Here is a 20,718-nt window from a genome sequence, read left to right as displayed (position 1 = left end):
CAACGCCTTCCACACGACACACGTCTGCCACAATTTTGGCCACAATTTCTCCTGTTTTCAATTTTTTATTTTATTTAGTTTTAAGATTTGAGAAGGAAAGAAGAATCCGAAAGAAAACAGCAGGAAAGTTCTTAGTGGGGGACTTCTGATCAGGGACCAGGGCGGTTGCGGTTGGTCAAATTAATTGGGCTTCACCTTCCCTCCTTGCCCCAACTGTTGACCCAAATAATTCCTACCCAATTTCTTTCTCTGTCTCGTAACTAAAACCACATACATACATACACATACATGCAATGAGTTACACACTTGATGGTTGATTCAAAATTATTTCTAACCTATGGATCAACTGATGAACCCATTGAGCATGTATCATGACATACATACATACCCACATGGGTCACATGCATTAAATATATGATTAATGCATACCTATGTGTGGAGAATTGACCAAGTATTCCTTGAACAATTAGCCGGGTTAGGTATTATTAGTTCAATGAAACAAATAAAGCAGATTTGTAATTGCCAAAATAAACCCTTGAGACTTCTGCAAATTTCATTCTCAGAAAGAACTGGAGAATTGATTGGAAACCCATTTAGACAAAAATTAAAATCAAGAGCCTACAGGGTCCAATCTCCAATCAATGTCTGTCTCTAGCTGTCAGGATAAAGCGGTAATATTTACAAATGGAAGAACAGGAAGACGAAGAACAGAAACAGAGTCCTCCTTCCTTCTCTTTAGACCGAAAGGAACAGTCTTCCTTCTCCTTGGACCGAAAGCAATTAAGAGTTAAGGAAGAAAAAACTACAATTTGAGAGAATAAAACCCAGGACGAATTTTCACAGGAATTAATAGGAGCAGGCCATTCTCTGCAAACGATCTCTGAGGATTCCATTGTACAGAACCATCCGATTTGCAGGCATTCCTTGGGCAACGCTGCGGTTCTCAGACCTGCAAGCTTGATTCAACGTCAACGATTTCCTGCTGTGCTCCCTCCGGAACTCCTCGCTATTCCCAATTGGATCAACTACGTCTTCTGCGAAGTGAACCCTTTTCTTCTTTTTGTCTCGTTTCTTCCCATCTGATTAAACAAACAGCCAGAAAAAAAAAAAAAAGAAACAGAAAACAATCAGGAAGACTAAATCAAGAAATGGAAGGAGAGGAGTCAAAATATCAAAAAACTGGGGAAGACCCACGTACCGGAAGAGATGCAAGACCGTAGAACTGGACGAGTGGAGTCGGAATTCTGAGCAACGGCGAATTGGGTAGTTGGGAGTGGCTTCTGTCGACAGAAGGCCAAGAGGATTACAGTGCCTGATACCGCCATGGCTGTGGCTAAGACTACTCCTTGTGAGCTTAAAATTGGAGACATCATGGAGAAATCAAGAGGAAAACAAAAAAAATAGAACGAAGACGAAGAAGAAGGAGGGGGAAAAGAAAGTTTCAAACACTCAATTACTTGCGAAAACAGAGTTAAATAGCAGTCTGGCTGGGGATAGAAGCAGAAAATATAATAATGTTTTGAAGGAAATAAATGAGCCATGGTTATAATAAGCGTGCTTTAATTTTTTAATTTTGAAAATTAACGTAAGCATCCCGATTCCTCGTCTCATCTGCCCCTATAATTATAAACAGAGCGGTGTCTGCTTTTGCTCGTGCTCTGCACGGCAAGTCGGCAAATCGAAAGGTAATTTGGCTGACGTAACCTTCTTTTTTTTTTGTGAAGAGAAAAGTAAGAGGTAAAATAATGAAAAATAAAATGTCCGTTTTACCCCTGTTATTTTAGAATCCTGTCCATGAAGTATTTCAGTGAACTCACAAATGGTCAAATGTCATTGACTTGAACCAATTGGGCCGGTTCTGGTTCTAGGTTCAGATTGGCTGGTTCTAGTTCTTGATTTATTATCACAATTATTATGGGTTTAAAACCAGTTTTACCTAGTCCTGAATTGATCCAGACCTGATTGGATTAACGGGTTTATTACTTTATTATAATTGGGTCCATTGGAAAAATCCAATTGTTATAAGAACCGATCGATTCAATTCTAGGTTTAAAATTATAGATCCTATCAGGTCTGATTTGATTCCAATTCTATTCAGACCCAAGGTTCAAAGTATCGATACGTATTAGTCCGTATCAGTCGATATATATTGTTTTGGGACCCCTCCGATACATCTCTACAGTGAGTGTATCGGGTCTGACTAGTTCAGGGGGTGGAGGAGCCCTAAACCAGTTGTGAAAAAAATAAAAAAGTAAACACAAAATGCTATATCAATTAGACCGATACGCCCCTATCGATATATCAAACATATCGATATTTTAAACTTTGCCCAGACCTACTCCAGTGACAGCCGTAAGTTTTCTCCTCTCTGTTCAGAGACCAAACACTCTTCTGAATCAAGTATTCAATTGAGGAATATTTAGATTAACTGAACTTGGTCATAATTGATTAGTCTCGAAAGATTATAAAAGATCAAAGCTTTGAATTGAGGGGGGAAATGGTATACTGTCTCTATTGAATGGGCACAGTACTACACAAACAATGAAAGAGACACAGCATTACCTTCTCAGTTTTCACCACTTACCATTCCAAAGGGGATGGCTTTTAAAATGAGGGAGAGTGGGTGAATGGCACTGAGGTCAACGATCCAAATGCAAGAGTTAATTATTATACAAAGGGGTTGGTGGGAATGGGGGTTCTTATAAAACTACAAAGGGTGTTGCTTTTCAGATCTTCTTCTTGGGTTGCCTTCAATTCAGTGCCTTTATCCTAAATTTAGTGTTAGTGCCTTCTGCTACAACCCAATAAAGACCTCCATCTAAGTAAGATCATTTTGTAGGTGATTCTACTTTTAGGTTTATTGTACTTAATGGCCCATTTTGATTGGTGTGTATACTAATGGCAGTTCTCAATTCTGCTTAAGGGTTCATTGTTTGCATTGAATGGAGGCCTGAGGTCTGAAAAACAAGGATACTTTTCACACATCCCAGATCATTTGGTGCAACATTTGAGTTTGGACTCGTGATTTTAGAGACTTCTCTTAGGTTTTGTGGATATAGGGATTTGGAATCAGAATTAGAATGGATCATTCCAATTCTAATTGTTTAGTTGGACAGAATCAAAATGCTTTCCATTCATGGTAGAATAACATTTCCCATTTGAGAGAATATATAGCTATTCCCTACCCATGCCTTGGGAATGAAATCCCATTCTAATTGAAATTCTCATTCTGGTTTCCATCTGAACCAAACAAATTAAGAGAATAAATCATTCCAATTTCAATAATGACAGAGTTTGATCCCAATTTTGACTATGAACCAAATAGACCTTTAGTGGCTTAGAGGTCCATCCAAAATGATCTCATTCTATGAAAGAAATGCCCATGTTTTTTATTTTTGCCTAGAGCCCTCTCCCTGTCACACTACCATCTTATTTCTTTTACTTCTCTCTGTTTGGTGGAGTTAGTGCCACTACTAATAAACCATTTTCTTCCTATTTTTCCCTTTTGTTTTTCTCTTTATGAATAAAAAACCCTCATAAATTCATAGGGTAAATATACAAAAAACAAATTCTTTTCAGATAATACTGCATTTAGATATTCAAGCAATTCAATTTTATTTAATGTATAGGAAAAAAAATACATTGACTATAACCTACAACCATACCTCAATCTTTTCTTGCTTTCTCAAATATCAGAATTCAATTTCATCACCGAATGCCACCTAAGTGCTATGTACTTGTGGCATGGCTAGAACCCAAATTGTCATGACTCATGACTTTATTTGGACCGGTAACCTGAACCATGTCTGCAGTAAAACTTTTCAAATTTTCTGATTGAGTGAGAAAAGAACCAAAAAGTGGTGAAAAAAAGGTAAAAATTTGATAAGAGTCTTCCAGCGGACTGTATGGCTTAGTTGAAAGGAGTATAAATACAAATATATATAATATAAATACATATAAAATAATATAAAATATAATGTTTTATACTCTTATAAATTTATATTTGTACTCCTTCCAAACTGAGCCTAAACAAAAAAATATCTGGTATAGACTATATCATTGACAATATTTCCTGTTTATGATGAAAACTGAAAAGGATATATCAGGCCAGAAGTCGAAACAAGAATAAAAACAATCCCGAAAATTAACAAGGAACACACTATTAGGAGTGTATCAGCATTTAGCCCCTTGTGACATCACATCAATGTAATTATGGTTTGCAATCCTTTGTGCTGCACGTATGACATATATGTGGAGAATAGACAGGCAAAGAAATCTTGTCCCAATTCCTACCTGTCATCCCTTGTTGCTTACATGTTTTGGTGCTCATTAATAATATCAAGATTGTGTGTTTGATCCTCAGCCAATCTCTGATTTAGAAAACAAAAGGTTAGAAAAACAATTTCTTTGCCATCATATAATAATTGTTGATGCTTGGAATGGTCGAGGACAACATTATCAATTCGCTCCTAAGCCGAAGTAGGATCGAAGTATTTGAAATGTCTGAGGTTCAAGGTGTCTGAGGCCCAAAGAGGTCGAGGTTTCTGGGACTCGAGGACTAATAGATTGGTCCTATGAGGAGATGAATGTTAGAGGTTTCCGGGTGAAAATCCGAGGTGGAGACTCCGATGGTCAAGTTAGTATTAGAAGATGTAGAGTAGACGAGGTCCGAGGTAAAAACACCTAAACAAGGCCACAAGAGAGAGTAGGAGATCTCAATTGCTAACTAGAGAGCTTAAGTTCCAATCCCTTACTTTGAGGGAACCTCCTCTTATTTATCCTTGAAACCGCCTAGAGGTAGGTGAGCTCGGACGGATCAGGTACAGTCCATATGTGGGAAACGTGGCCATTAGATGATTCCGCACCATTGGTTCCATGTGGCCTGCCGAACTCTGTCCCATGCGCACCCAAATTGGGTCTGCTCTGAGTTGCACCGCTTAACACATATAGGCCCAAGATCGGCGGGGCCATCTACACCTACATCAATAATAATAATAATAATAATAATAATAATAATAATAATAATAATAATAATAATAATAATAATAATATGACAACATATTAATATACCAATACAATATAATTAAAGTATCAGATATATCGTATCGGTATCAGAGCATCTAGATGCATGTATGGATATATCAATACAAACATATTTTCAAACTAATGAAAGCTTGGGGAAGGAATCCATGATCCTCCATCTAATTATTATAAAATAAAAATAAAAAAAAAAGTAAATCTATATGCACTGATACCCAACTTTGTGTATAGGCATATCAATATTCTGATCATTGAATATGATTTTGCTGATGTTGAACCTGCTTTGTGAATAGTTCCTAATTTTGACAAAAAAAAAATTGTACATATAATGTGAATAGTTGTTTTTAAGCCAAAAGGCAATTTCTTCATTCTATCAATTTCTGCGGCAATCCTGAGAAATTACATGGGACAAAAGTTGAGGGAATAGAGAGAAAGTACAATAATGATTTATAGATAAAGCATGCTTGGCCAGTGGGCCACTAAATTGCTTGACATGGGAGTGAATTGGACTGAGCAGCGGCAGCCAGAGACCATTAATGATATGATTGTTCTACAGTCGGCTATAATTTGTGAAATCAGCCAAGGACGATGGATCATTTCATTTCCTCCAACAGAGTCTACTCTTCTTGAAAACTACCTGCACATCTTCCTCAATAACACAATATGGGAAGCCCACCTCCTTGGTGAAACAAAGGCTTTTTACCAGCTTTAGAGCTTCCACTTCTACCACTGATCGTAAAAGTACTTTCATAATTCATGCAGATCATAAAGTTAAATCATAGTATTTAATTAGCATCATATAATAATAATAATAATAAGGTTTAAAGTATGGATACATCCGGATGTATCGATAGGGTGTATTGGTATTTTTTACTTCATGTTTTTTATTTTTTATTTTTACACATATTTTTATATTATTTAATCAATAAAAGTATGAGACTTTTAGATTACACTCCACCTCAGAATTCTGATTTGAACTTCAGACTTATAACAATTCAAAATTATAAATACCTTCACTTATAACACCCATAAGCGTCGGTGAATTAGCATCAATTCCGAATTGGCACCTACCCCTAACTGTACGGTGGAGTTAGGAATTCTGGGGTAGGCTGAACAGAAAAAATTCTTAAAAGTATTGGTTTTCTGAAAACAACTTTAAATAGATGTATCAAAACTCAAAAATGCCATATAATATATCCGATATAAGACATATTGTGTCATACTTTGAACATTAAATAATAGTAGTAGTAATTGTTGTTATTGTTGAGATGGTGGTGGTAATCTTATAAAATTAATAAAAGAAAAAAAGTTTTCTAATGATGTCAAATACAGAGCTTCTCTACAAAACTTTTCATGATTTTGTCATGTGAATAGATGGTAATTATGTGGCAAATCCAAGCCATAGATCCTATAGAAGACCTTATAGATTGATTATCTGTTCAAGGTTCAAAATATCGATAGAGAGCGATACACAGGTAAGGTGTGTTGGCCTGTATTGGTACTGTTTTTTTTTTTTTTTTTTAATTTTCTCCTAAAACTGGTTCAGAGGGGACGGTTTAAGGCCAGTCTACCCCCAAAACCACTCGCCAACCTGGAATACCCCCTTTAGGGGCATATTGGAAAGTCTTCGATAGAATATGCATCGGTTGATACGGGATCAAAAACAGTACCAATACAGGCCAAGCCAAACGATAGGGTGTTTCAGGTCGATGAGTGGTTTAGGGGGTAGACTGGCCTTAACCGACCCCTCTGAACCAGTTTCAAGAAAATATAAAAAACAGTACCGACACAGGCCAATACACTTTATCAACGTATCATACTGTATCAATATTTTGAACCTTGCTTCAATCCTCCAGTTTCCATCAATACTGAATCTTACTTTCTATTAGTAGTTTTGACAGTACAAGGAGATTCTTAATCGACTAAAGATAGGATTTGCCGAAACCAGGGGAGACTTTCTCCTCATCCATATCGTTTGGCTTGTCTCCAATTCAAATAACACGAAAACTGGATTGCATCCTTTTTAGGGTGGTTTCTTAGCCAATTGATGCAGCGCTCAGCCTCCTCTATATATATTCATTTCACACATAGAGGCTGCACCGGAAAATCTGGATCTTTTCCATTATCTATGACATTATCTTTATGTTGGTTCAAAGAAGGAAAACAATAGATAGAGGAGATAATGAAAAAGCGGTGATGGTGCTGTAATATACTGTTGAGTAAATAAATATCTATTATACTTTACTGAGCGCATCCCACAGCACATCTCAACCATGTATTGAGAACATCTTCCAATACACGCTGAGATGAGATGTAGATACGAGACATCAATGTAATTATGTAAACTCACGTACTGCCCGTTTCCTTCTCACCGTTTGAATTGAACGGTTATGACGGTTGTAGCATTATTTGTATATTCAAAGCATCAAAGGTAAAACCCCAAGTGGGCTTAGGAATCCACCCATCTTGTCCGGGCCCACTGTGCTACCTTTCAAATATTGTTTATATATGGGTGGAAGTATGAAGTATGTAGTATGTAGTCATAGAAAACAACAATTATATTTATTGTATGGATTGTTGGTGGAGAGGGATAAAAAAATCTTTATTATTATTTTCTAAATATGTTATCATATATGTTTTATTTGGATATGCATACACTCACAAGTATGGATGTGAATGTGCATATGTACCCTCTACGCCTATGAATGGATATGGGAAATCAGAGGACCCACTCAATTATCCACCATAACCTTTCAGTCTAACAGGCGGCAAATCAAGATTCTATTTGTCACATAGTGAATGGAAGGACAGTCCAATTGCAGTATCCCACTTGGCAATTTGTAAAATGGTGGTTTCTCCAACAAATATATTGCAATTATCAAGTTATTTATAATGGAAAATGTGGGACCCCCTTGGCAACTATCAAGGACATAGAGATTGGAAATGTGGGACCCTTTTGGGGTTTCCACTTGCATTGCCATGTAAAAGATTCCATGGAGGTCTTGCCGTCTAGGGAGGAGGCTCACCGAACAACTAGCAAACCCAATTATTTACATGAGAGATGAAATTATATTGCAGTATTATTGGACTCAGACCGGATATAAAATCGTTTTGGCTATTGTAATGGTCCAACCATTCACTTGTTCAAATAATTATATGTGAGAACAATTCCAAACACGAATCAGACATGCCGATAATTATTTTTGGCTGTTGGTTGCAAGTAAAGTATCTATCTGCTCCGATCCAAAAGCACTGGTTTTAGGGGTCCAACTTGGACCAGGTCGGCCCAAGGTTGAGGCCCTGAGCAATCCAACACAACCTTGGGCCCAAGGATCCGATTCAACCGGATTCATCATGAACGGTATTGAATTGGATTTGAATATATCTTGATTTGAATTCCATCCTATCAGTTTCAATTCCTAATAGGAAATGGTTGGAAAGTTGATACCCTTGAAGATCCATGGATTGATGGATAGTCTCCTAAAGATGTCAGACACATAGGATCCCTTGGTAATCTCATTAAGGCAAACACAGGTAAATGGAATTACTCAATGATCACGACATTATTTTCTCAACCTTTAGCTGAAGGATACTAGGCACCCCTCTTCCCTCTCGTGACACATCCATTGAAAATTTTTTGATCTGCATGCCTTCCTCTAATGGACTCTTCACAATGGCTTCTTCTGTCCGCTCATCAACAATCTCCCAGCTCGTCTCAAGCCAACATTGCATTTGGGAATTGAACTGGAATCAATTTTGGAATCAACCTCGAATTCACTTGTTTATATGGAAGTGCATCAACCTCTCCATTCCAGTTTAAAATCGAGATAGCCAAGAGGAGAATCAATTGTGATTGTACTTGCAATTTTTTGTAACTTGCAAGAGGAATCCATTGATCACTTGTTCTTGTAGTGTGCAGAAGTAAAAAGAATTTGGTTCATGTCTCCTTTAAATCTGAAAGTTGACGTTCATTCAAACTGGACCATGATCGACTGGCTAATGTATTGGAGTGAAATGGAGGATCCCAGTGAGAAAGGAACTATTTCGATCTTCGCCAAATGCTCTCTAATCATCTGGCAGATCTAGAAAGCATGGTGTGAAGTGATTTTCAACAAAAAAAATCTCTCAATCTATTAACCATTGCAAACAATCTTCTCTCTTCATTTTTAGATCTCAAAAATGGTTTGAGTGTTGAGGCTCAAGACCAAACTCTTAGTACAGATGTTGGCTTGTCTCCTCTTCAGATCTGGGTACAACCTCCCGCCCTATATATTAAGATAAATTTCGATGGTGCAACATCTTCTACCAAAGCCAGGGTTAGTCTAAATCTAATAGCTAGAGACCATTGGAATTTAGCATCTCCCACAGTTCAATGAGACTCACTAAGGCTGCGTTTGGATTGAAGGAAAAAGTAGGGAAAGGTAAAGAAACCTTTACAAATCTTGTACATGTTCCCTTGCCTTTTCCTACATTTTCCTTCAAACCAAACATAACCTAAGTTTTCGAGAAATCAAGTGGCACACACCTTTGGCCAGAAAAGCTCTTAACATTTTGTCTTTTTTTACCTGGTCCACAGTTCCTGAGTTCTTACTTCATATATCCAGGATTGTACACTAAACTAACTTTTGAATGAATTGGCTTCTTTTGGCGTAGAAAACAAAAACTTGGGGGAGGGGGTTGATTGGTCATCAAAGACCTTTCGGTATCATGTCTTTCTGGCAGCATAAATTTTTCCAAACAATATGTATTGTGATAGTTGTTTTTGTTAATTTTCAAAAACAATACCTACAATATTGTCAAATACCCCCTATATTTGATCAACTGTGATGTATTAGCACTTAAAGCTATAATTGATCACTTCTAGAGTTAGACAGGTTTTCTACTATATTTTCTCTTCATGGGTGTCTTTCAGGTTTGGTATATTTTCTTTCATATGAAGGCATAGATGATAGATGAAAGTCAGTCAGGACCAACAATAGAGAGGGGTCTCACCAAATTGAATTTATTGCTCCAAAATGGGACTTACCTGACCCCATTTATTTAGATTGGTCTAGAAAAAAGGGTGATGCATATCTTGGAATGATTGGATCTAGGGTTGTTAGGAACCCACTTGGTATCCTTTGAAAAATTTTATGTCCATGGAGAAACAAATGCAGTTTTAGTTTACACAGGGAGTAGTCTGGTTCTCTTTCACTTGAGGCCTTGTACTAAGGCGTATGCTAACCAACCCAAATTCATGGGGTGGTTTTGATTTGTCAATGAACTCTCAGAAGTAAGATATTCTTGTATCTCATCCACCCACTTTCACATTTGAGAGCTTGACCAATCAAAATCACTCCCATGAATTTTGATAGATTATTTTAAATGGTTGGTATTCATCTTTAAGTGTAGGAGATCCAGAGTGCAAAGGGAGACCCATTCGAGGAGATCATCTAATCCAATTCCATTGAATTGGGTGGTCCTCAACCTACATTACATGTACTCTCTCCTATGCTTTCAGAACATATAGACCATCCTTTTAGTTTGTGACAATATGATCAAGGACCACAGTGGGGCAATACATGCACAGGATTTTTTTCTACTTTTTTGGTATTGTCCTATTATAGTCCCCCACAGAGATGAACAGGTTAGTGGGAAAGGATCATATAGGACTCAATTTCCTACATAACATGAAGAGACTGAGAAAGCATAGGTTTGAAATTGTGTATCTTCCAACGGAGGGATGCCAACTGACCACCTAGACTACCATATGGCTATTGGTCAATATGAACACCCCACATATTTCTTTTTGTTTTTTTAATTTACTCCAGGTGGAAGGGCGACTACTTTGATATATTATTAATCATTGTTAAAAATTAAATATAATTAAGCATTATAGGAGAGAACTTATAACCCGCCTTGCCCAAAATCCATTAATGAACAATTAATTTGCTCTCCCTTAAAAACTCAAGGCAATCTAAAGAAACAAATTGTTGGATTTTAATCTCATGAGAGATTAAATCTAATGGGTTTGATTGATCAATTATATGAGAAATTGCATCTGTACACTTGATTGAAAAAATCAGTTTTTCTCTTATAAAACCCAGTTTTGAACTTGTCCCACATTGGAAAATTATAAGTTTTGTTTTCAGTATTTCAATAGGAGCTGATTTACACCTCTTAGAATTAGTAGATGAGAGTATGGGGATTCGATACCGCACAACGCGCGCGCACGCGTGTGCGGCGCAATGAGGCGCTTTAGAGGCACACTTTGTTCGCGATTTGATCGGGTGTGATCAAGAGGCACAATTCAAAGTTAACAGTCACCAATTGTTAACTACTTTCTAAACAGTCACAATGTTTGGTGTATTTTCTAAATCAGCACCTACCTTTTCTTCATACCTCTTCACAAATTATTTAAGGAACATAAATCAGACTCCAAAATATACAATTTCGAAATTCATTCTCTCTCTCTCAATAAAAGTCAATGTGAGCTTCGAAGCCAAAAGCAAAACTTCATGAATTGTTATCACATTCAACCCATTACATTATGCTTGTTCATGGTCAAACACCTGGATTGCTTTTGCAAGCACCATCAGCCTATATCGATATTTTAGAACCTTGGAAAGAGCTAAGAACCACCTCTCTTTGTCGTCTCTAAGCTGATCAGGCTTATGACTTATGAGCTAGTTTATTAATTTCACACAACCAGCCTTTAATTCTAATAATAATAGCTTGACTAGCTGACATAGCCTTTCCTTTATAAAATCTTCTACACCTCTCAACCCAAACCTCCCAATTTAAGCAAAACTGAAGGGAGAACTCTAAGGATTTAATTGTGTTGAAAGTCCTTTTTGCAAAGGTTCTACCGGTCCATAACCCAGTCTCTAACACGAACCTGTAAAGTAGGACTAACACTTTGAAGCCAAAACACTTGCAGAGAAGAGATGATAATCGAAAAAATTCTTGATCAGGATTTCCACTGCTACATCTACATCTGGAAACGAGCTGCACTCCCTTCTTATTTAAGTCATCCAATAGCCAAGAATTTAGTTATAAACCTCCACAATAACACAGCCATTTTATCAGGCAAACCAGCATCCCAAATGCTGCTGAACCTGATTACAATAAGGGTGAGCAAAAAGAAAAAAAAAACCAAAAAATTGAACCAACTGAAAATCAGTTAACCGAATCAGTTGGTTTGGTTTTGGTTCGGTGATTTTAGAAATCAAAGATATTGGTTTGGTTTTGATTAACCAATATAGAAATCTGGTGGTTAATCGAATTGATCAGTATACATATTTCTATATATTTTATATATATTATAAATTAATAAATATGTATTATATATAAATATCAATATATATATTTATAATATATGATATATTATTTATTATTTAAAATATAATATTTTATATATATTTATATTTTTATTATATATTTATATATATTGTAAAAGTTAAAAAACTGAAAAATTGATGAATCAAACTGATGGTTTTAACCGAATCAACCGATTAACTTCGATTCGGTTTTGATTACCGATTTTCTAAAAACCGATATTACTGATTTGGTTAAAAAAGCACCCCTAGACTACAATGACACGACCTGATCTCTTACAAAGTTCCATGTTGAAGAAAGAGAGAAAGTTCCCATTTGTAGTTCCTCTCTATACAAGACAATGACAACCATTTATCAAATAAATGTTAGTATTGACAACCATGAATTGAATTTCACTTTCAACCCCATATTTCATAGGAAAGGACCAAGAGCCATCAGCATTCAAAACATCTCTCCGATTGAAATCAACTGTTCCCAATCCAACTGTGATACTAAAATAAAATCTCAACCGACCAGCCATTTTCTTTGATTGATATTGAAGACTTTGACATATAATAAATTTCTTTCCAAAATCTAGATGCTTTCAAAGGGAGAGGCCCAACACTCAATGATTTTGAATTAAGATATCTGGAAGCGAAAAAATCAGCCCAAAGACAAAAATGAAATACCAATGAATACGGAAAGCTTTAACAGCACATCTAAATATTATAGCAGAGAGATGATAGCATGCTGCTTTCTATGAGTTCTTGAAAATTTTCTAAAAGTAGTTCACAAGTGAGATTAGCATGTGAGTATGGTAATCGGATCAGTTGATAAGCTAAATATTATAGCTTTCGTATTGGATTGTATCCATCCATATAGTGCGATACAACCTTATGATACGGAGGTTAGACCTGTTCATGGGCCGGGTGGCCCGGTCCCCGGACGGGTTTGAACATGTTTATAGGCCTGCGGAATTAAACTCGGGCCTAAAAGTTTGACCCGCAATAAATTTGAGCCGGGTTTAGGTTTTGTCAAAATAGCCCGGCCCGACCTAAAATTAGACTTAAAATGGGTTATGTGATTATGCCCATTTGAATAATTTTTTTGATTTAAGAATGTAAAACTGTGTTTTAAAACGTAAAAGAAAGGGAAAAAAACCATTTTGTAGGCCCATTGTTCATTTAAATAGGAAAAAAAACCATATGAATTTTTAATTCTAATTTGAATAGGGAAAATTGTAATTTTTTTATTAGGTCGGGTTTCAGGCTTGGGCTCGGGCTTCGGGCTTTTTATCCGGGCTAGGCTCGGGCCCAAATTATAGACCCGTTGGTCAAACCGGACTCGGGCTCAGGCCTAACATATTTCTATTAATGATGAGTAAAAGCCCGACCCGAACTTGACCTGGCCCGGCCCATAAACAGGTCTAACGGAGGTGTATTGGCTCATGGGATACATAACCAATCATACCATATCTCATATCTGTGGCCAGGCCAGGGATATGATGAATACAATATGCCTCATTGCATTCACCACTATTCAAAATTTCATAAATAGTGGTTTGTGGGCAGTAATTCAGACTGAATGATTTGATTTAGTTTTCTAATAAAAGGAAAATTGAATTGGATGTGAATGAATTTAAATAACCCCATATTTCATTATTTCAAAAGGTTAAAAACACCCACAAAACTTGGAGTAATTAGGAAAGAAAGGAAGGAAGATAAAATAAGGCGAAATGGACCAAGACCAATTCAGCTTATATCATTGAAATATGGTACTTACTCATCAGTACTAATAATGCCAAGGAAACATCTATAGTGGGTGGGTACGTGAATCCGCCAACCTTGTCGCCTCTCAAAATGGGCACATCCTTTTCTGATACACATCAGGGAAACTCCTATAGTCCTATCCCACTATCAAAGTTTACTTCCCGTGGGTAGCGTAGTGTGGGTATATCCAAGCTCAACTTTGCTGAAGGCATCCCAAAAGATTTGTCACACAAGTGAGAATGATACTACGAAATAGTCTTCACAGTAAGATGGGTACGTCCAATCTCCATTGTGCTTAAATGGCCCGTACTACTTGTTTGGTTCATGTTAAGTTGTTGACACATTTTCAGGATTCCGCATATATTCTGACCGGATTAGTCATGTATGGAATCCAGATTCACTGCACCCTGATTGCTCTGCAACAGTGTGAGGGGATCTTTTTCATTTCACCCAAAAACCATTCTTGGGCCAAAAACCATCTGGTTAGTAATTCCCTGATCAGGGCAATTGAATCATTGATCCACAATCCGAAAAATGGTTTTTGGCTATTTTTTTTTAATTATTTATATATATATATATATTTAAATTAGAACAGACCATCCATTTGAATTGGGTAATTAGACTGTTTAACTTAAAAACTAGTGGCCAAAACGGTTCAATATCTAATTCGGGTTTTAAAAAACTTTGATCAAAAGGAAAGGGGAAGACATATCCCCCATCCCCAAAAGAATCCAACAATAGAACACACTTCCTTTCACACTGGCGACTTCATATAATTCTCTTTCAAATCTCAAGAGATTCTTAAGAGCACCCGGGAGATTTTTAGATCCGCATGTTTGACTGCTTGATATAGTTAGGTTTATCGCTTCTGTCTACAAATCCATTCACTGAAATTATAAATAAAAATTAATTAAGTGAATAAAAACAGAAAATATAACTAGCTCAACGGTTGAGAGAGTCGCCTATGTACCTCTTTTGTCATTCCACTTTCACTCCATGAAGGGTCATATCTTCTGTCACATTGATACTGATAATGGTTGTGATTGAATGAGAAAATTCCAAACAATGACAAAGTTCAAAAGATTTGTCCAGAGATTGTAAGCTTATATCAGCCACAGATCAAGATCATGCTTTTAGCCAGTTTTGTTGCTTATAACAACTTGGTTGCATTGGACTAGTGGTATATTTGGACTAGTTTTTATTTTATTTTTTAATAAGTCATTTGGACTATAGTCTGCACAATATTAACCATCATTTGTTTGTCTTAGGGTTGTCAATAGATCAGGTAGATGTGACAGAATTGAACCAAATTGACCCATTAATTTTGTCCCAATTATAATTAGGTTATCAGTTTTGGTTGTTTTCAATCAACCAATTGGATTCATTCTATAGTATTTGTTATTATGGAATACAGACCTATGGGGTCTACTTTGGAATTGGATCTGCACATTTAGGAGATGTTTAGACTCAGTTTAGAAAGAATACAAATATAAATTTGTAGAGTGTAAAACTTTGTATTTTGTATATATTTGTATTTGTAATTTTTCTAAATTGAGTCTTAGGTTGTATTTGGAAATAATGTAAATATGTAAAGTGTAAAATGGTTCATATAAATTGTAAAGTTGGATTACTTTTGCATTGACAAATTTACCTTTTTACCAAACCGACTTTTAACTGTAATGGAAGTAAACTTGAATTCCAATGAAGCATATGTTTTTTTTTTTATCAAAAGGCCACTTGAATGCAAATTTACTTCTTTTTTATTGATATACTTTTATATCTTATTATCAATATAAATATGTATTGATAATAATAATAACATGTTTTTGTTGTTGTTTTTAGTAATAATAACATGTTTCTTTTTGATGTAGAAGTTGTTCTTGTTTTCAAAAACAAAACCAATCATATTCTCTAATACCCTCTTAATTATCTGTTCAAGAATTAAAGGTACAATTTGGGTGAACTTAGGTTGAAAAACTTAAGATTCTAGGGCTGATACAGTGTAAATTCTTGAAATTGGGCACCCCACTCCCGATTTACGCCTATCAGAACTGAATTTTACCCTAAGCAGAGACAGATCCAATTTAATCAGCTTAAGAGTTAGGTCCATCTAGCACATAACTACATAACCTCCCGCCAGAACGCTTGACTATGTAAAGTAATAAAAGAAGAAGATAGTTCCTCCATGAGCATAGACACAAAACATTGAATCTCCATTTGCATTCGTTTCCATGGTTTTTCTTTTCCCGATTTCTGTCATGTCATCCAGCAAGATGCATGAAATCAATCGTATCATTTGTGTGTCGCAAATGATCCAAGTTACCATTCACAACCCTTCTAAGTTTTGTTGGTAGAAAGGAAAATTCATTCAAACCAGAAAAATCATCCAACAACAACACTATTAAATGACAGCCAAGGGCCGATCCCTCTTAAGTCGGCTAACACAAAATGGATTATTTCTATTTTGGATGTTTTCAGGTTTGATACATTATTTGTTGCACATGGGAGGTGCAGGTGCAAGTTGGTTTGTATTTGGACGGACCAATTTAGGGAGAGGCCCCACCAAGCTGTGCTCCTCACGCCAAAACCGGGCCACCCTGACCCATATTCATGGACTAGAGAATTAGACATTTGAGTGGATGGTTTTAGGTCCCATCCGGTATTTAGTGGGTGTAAGTTGATTAACCGGTAAATTGACTATAAATCCTATATTTGTTTGTCGTTATATTGGATCTATGGAAACTGAGGATATTAAAGAGTACCACACTCCATCCGATTCAGTCCAATATGAGTCCATTATAAACGGATTAGGTCCAATTTCAATCCAATGAATATTTTGGACCAATTTAGACCGGTCCAATTTGATGTTTGGACCGTTCAATTTATTCAAATTTGTTTTGATTTAGATTGGTTTTAATTCAAATCCGGTCCATTGGCACATATTCTTATTTTATATTAATGGATCAGATATTGACTTAATCCAATCCAATCCAATGTAGATTTGTTACGGATGGACTAGGTCCAACCCAATCTAATAAATATTTTGGACCGTATTGATCCAATCCAATCTAATAAATATTTTGGACCGAATTGATCCAATCCAATATGCTTTATTGGTCCATCCAAATTGATTTTGGATTGGACGAGGTCCAATCCAAAACCGGTCCATTGACACCCTTACCCTCCTACAAAGTGGGTAAACAATTTATCCCCACGACAATAAGTCATAAGCATTGTTTTCCTCCCACCACTCTTGTTATCCAGATAATTTGTAACGTATAAAAACGTTGGAACCTCATTTAACGGACAAGTTTTACCTAAAAAACACTTATCCAAATAAACATACCTATCCAATCCAGGTAAATAAAAATGATCAGGGCCTTGGAAAAGAAAGCGATAAATTCTTGGAATGATCACATCTAATTTGGCCCAAACCCGAAATGGATTGGGTGGTGTCCAGTGTCTCGGAAAAGCCCATAATTCCGTGTGGCACATCATGAGAACTCGCTTCCATGTGGGAGATTCGTAAAGCCGGCCCAAAAACCAGGCCCAGACCAAGGTTGTCTGCAGTCAGCCTAAGCACATGCAGATTGTTTTCAAAAAATTAAACCAATCATGTGATAAAGTAGGACCACGTAAAGACTGGCCGCACGTGCCCACACTTCCACATTAAAGACTGTTGGGACGATTAAAACAGTTGGGATTTCTGTTCCACTATATTTTATGCTATTCTTAGAATGTTGATATATCTTCTGTTCCGACAATGCCCTGCACATTATGGGAAAACCTCAAATAGGTAACGGATTCCATTGATGATTGATCTTGTGGGGCCCCCTCTTATTGCGATTTGCAACCACAAAACAAGTTTTTTACGTACCGTGGAACTAATCTAAGGGCAAATGAGTAATTTTAATCATTTTTTTTTTGTAAATATAAGTTAATTTATTTGTTATGGTAGAAGAGATGATAATATATCTGCACCATATAAACATAAAGTGGGTGTAATAAAATTAAAATGGTCCATTTGGGCTTTAAAACAAGATGTGGGCCTACTTTGGGTGGTTATCCAATCCACAGGACAAGGCTGGGCCCCCATTGGCCATCACCCGAGAAGGAAAGGGCACCAGCGGGTCTCCAGCTTTTGCGATGTCAGTATGTCACAAGGCATTATTGTCCCCTTCCCTTTGACGTTAATAGCTGCAATTGGATCGGCTAAAAAATAGTCGTGGGCAGGAGATCCCGAGTCCTATTCTTGTCCCCTTCCCTTACTACAGAATTTCCGAATTGGTGTTGATGGCCGAGGTGAAAACAAGGCAATCTGCTTCAAACAGTCCACTCTAGGTCTAGGGTCGGGTTAGGGATAAATGAGTCCACCTGCATCTATTCTAAGTTTCTGCTATAACCAGTTGGAGACCTTAATAATTAATCAGTTAGTATTTTACAATATTTAAATTGGGGTGTAACACAGGAATTTTTCAAAAGGTCATCCGTTCTAGTACTACTTTTAAGTATGCTTAAGTTCAAGTGATACATAGATAATCAAATTAAACTTTAATTTGAGAAAAAAAATTCAAGACCTAATACAATGTTGGGTACCCATCCATCCATCAGCAAAGTCTCTTAAGGATGCTAATGTCCTAAATTCAAAAAGATTTCCTTGGCAAACAACCCCAAGTCAGAGAGACCCACTTTCAGGCTGCACTTGGCATTCCTAATTATAAGGCCTTGTATTCTTTTTGCTGTTAAAAACTTTGTGTTCTTTAAGAACATTTTAACTGCAAAAAGGAGATAAATCCTTAAAGATAAGGAATGCCAAATGCAGCCTTAAATATTTTACAATGGTGGTGGTGGATAGTTCCTAATTAATGACAGAAATGCTGCAAATGAAATTGCTGCTTTGTCTTAATTTGGAAGGAGTACAAATATAAATTGTAGTGTACAAAACCTTACATTTTATATTATTTGTTAGGTAGGGTAGGTTTTGCTTCTGAAGCCAGTGCCCAGGGTGTTAGAGAATATCAATCTATTCAATGACGTCATCTAATATTAAGCTTTTAGGTTGAATGGTTCTTTGAGATGGTATCAGAGCCACTTTGACCAAGTGATCTACTGTTTAGTCCTCATTACCCCATTATAATTAATTAAGTTACAAGGTATGGGTGAGCCTGTACTTGTTCACACATCAAGTCCAATGCACTTTCGTGTAAAGGGGCATGTTAGAGAATATCAACCTATTCAAGAACCTCACCTAACAGTTTAAGCTTTTAGGTTGAATGATTCTTTGAAATAGGGAATAGAAAAAAATGATAAAGAACAATACAACATATAAGAGAAGAGGCTAGAAATTTAATAACGACAATGGAGTTAGAACTGGGTAAGTGGGTACATAAAGGATTTGGATTTTGGTAGGGAGGTTGGGGAATGTGGATAGAAATGCAGAGATCGGATGGTTCATGGTTGAAGGGGCAGTGACGATCATGATTGCTTTGCATTTCATTAGTCATAACTCATAAGGGCATCGAATATTTACAAGGGAGAGGCCAATGCTAAAATGTAAACCTTTTTCTTGGTCGTACTTGATTATTCATCTGTAACCAAAATTTATAAGCGAGGGCAAACCAACTAAACAACCAACTTACCAGAAATTATAACAGGGAATATGCTTTATTTTTATTTTTTTCATTTTATTTGGTATTTCTCATACACATTAGACGCCTCTTGCAATTTAACAATATTTTTAAAACTGAGTCCGAACTAGAACTGTTTTGGCCACCAATTTTCAGGATTCAACCATCTGATCCAAAAAGACCAGCCCATGACATTTTAAAAATTAAAAAAAAAAATGACCCAAAAACTGTTATTTGGGTCAAGTTCAATTGCATGGGTGAGCGGATAATTGACAAATTCAACGGTTTTTTGAAAAACAATGGCTTAGGACTGAAAGAGAATCGCCTGAACCGGTATCCTGACCAGCTTCCAGGCCAAAGAGTCTGACTGTCCAGGTCAACATGGTTCGAAAACATTGCAATTTAATGATAAATTATGGGGCTGAAAAGTGTGATAACATAGGCTTGAATCTCAGAGCAATCACTTTGTGCAATAAATAAATAAATATAGAAAACACCGTTAACATTGGGTAATGACCTCACAAAACAATGTAAGGCGACTGAGGCAATGCACTAGTTTAGTATTAGCGGCACCTGGTCTCAATCAAGGTTCAAAATATTGATAGAGGCGTATCGGACAGTATTAGTAGTTTTTTTTTTAAATCCGGTTCAGAGGGGTCAATTTAAGGTCAGCCCACCCTCTAAATCGGTCAAAACCCTGATACACCCTCTGTAGGGGCATATCGGAAAGCTCCTGATATAATATGTATCGATCGATACGTATCAGTTAAGGCTGCAACTTGGACCGGGTTGGCCCGAACCCAATCCGAAAAAGTTGAGTTGGGTTGGGTCGGGTTGATGTTTGGGTTAGAGTTAGGGTTGAAATTCATGAACCCGACTTTATTTCGGGTTGGGTTAAGGTTGGCCCCTTAGCCAACCCGACCTAACCCAAACCCGATTCTATAGTACATGTCATATATAAATATATGTTATATGTAATATATAGC

At 36.6% G+C, this 20,718-nt stretch overlaps 1 protein-coding gene across 1 annotated transcript; it reads right to left on the bottom strand.

The window, feature by feature from the left end:
• Positions 1-519: 519 nt before the first annotated feature.
• On the bottom strand, positions 520-1,596 carry LOC104592440 (uncharacterized). Its single transcript, XM_010251811.3, has 2 exons — positions 1,199-1,596; positions 520-1,079 (listed from the first exon to the last, which is right to left on the bottom strand). The coding sequence occupies exons 1-2, from the start codon at positions 1,539-1,541 to the stop codon at positions 847-849; spliced, it is 576 nt and encodes a 191-aa protein (XP_010250113.2). The 5' UTR covers positions 1,542-1,596; the 3' UTR covers positions 520-846.
• Positions 1,597-20,718: the final 19,122 nt, after the last annotated feature.

This window comes from Nelumbo nucifera, chromosome 8, assembly GCF_055504915.1.
Source record: "Nelumbo nucifera cultivar China Antique chromosome 8, China Antique-T2T, whole genome shotgun sequence".
Lineage (NCBI taxonomy): Eukaryota > Viridiplantae > Streptophyta > Magnoliopsida > Proteales > Nelumbonaceae > Nelumbo > Nelumbo nucifera.
The sequence above is the reverse complement of the archived record's forward strand: the minus strand, read 5'-3'. Positions and strand labels throughout refer to the sequence as shown.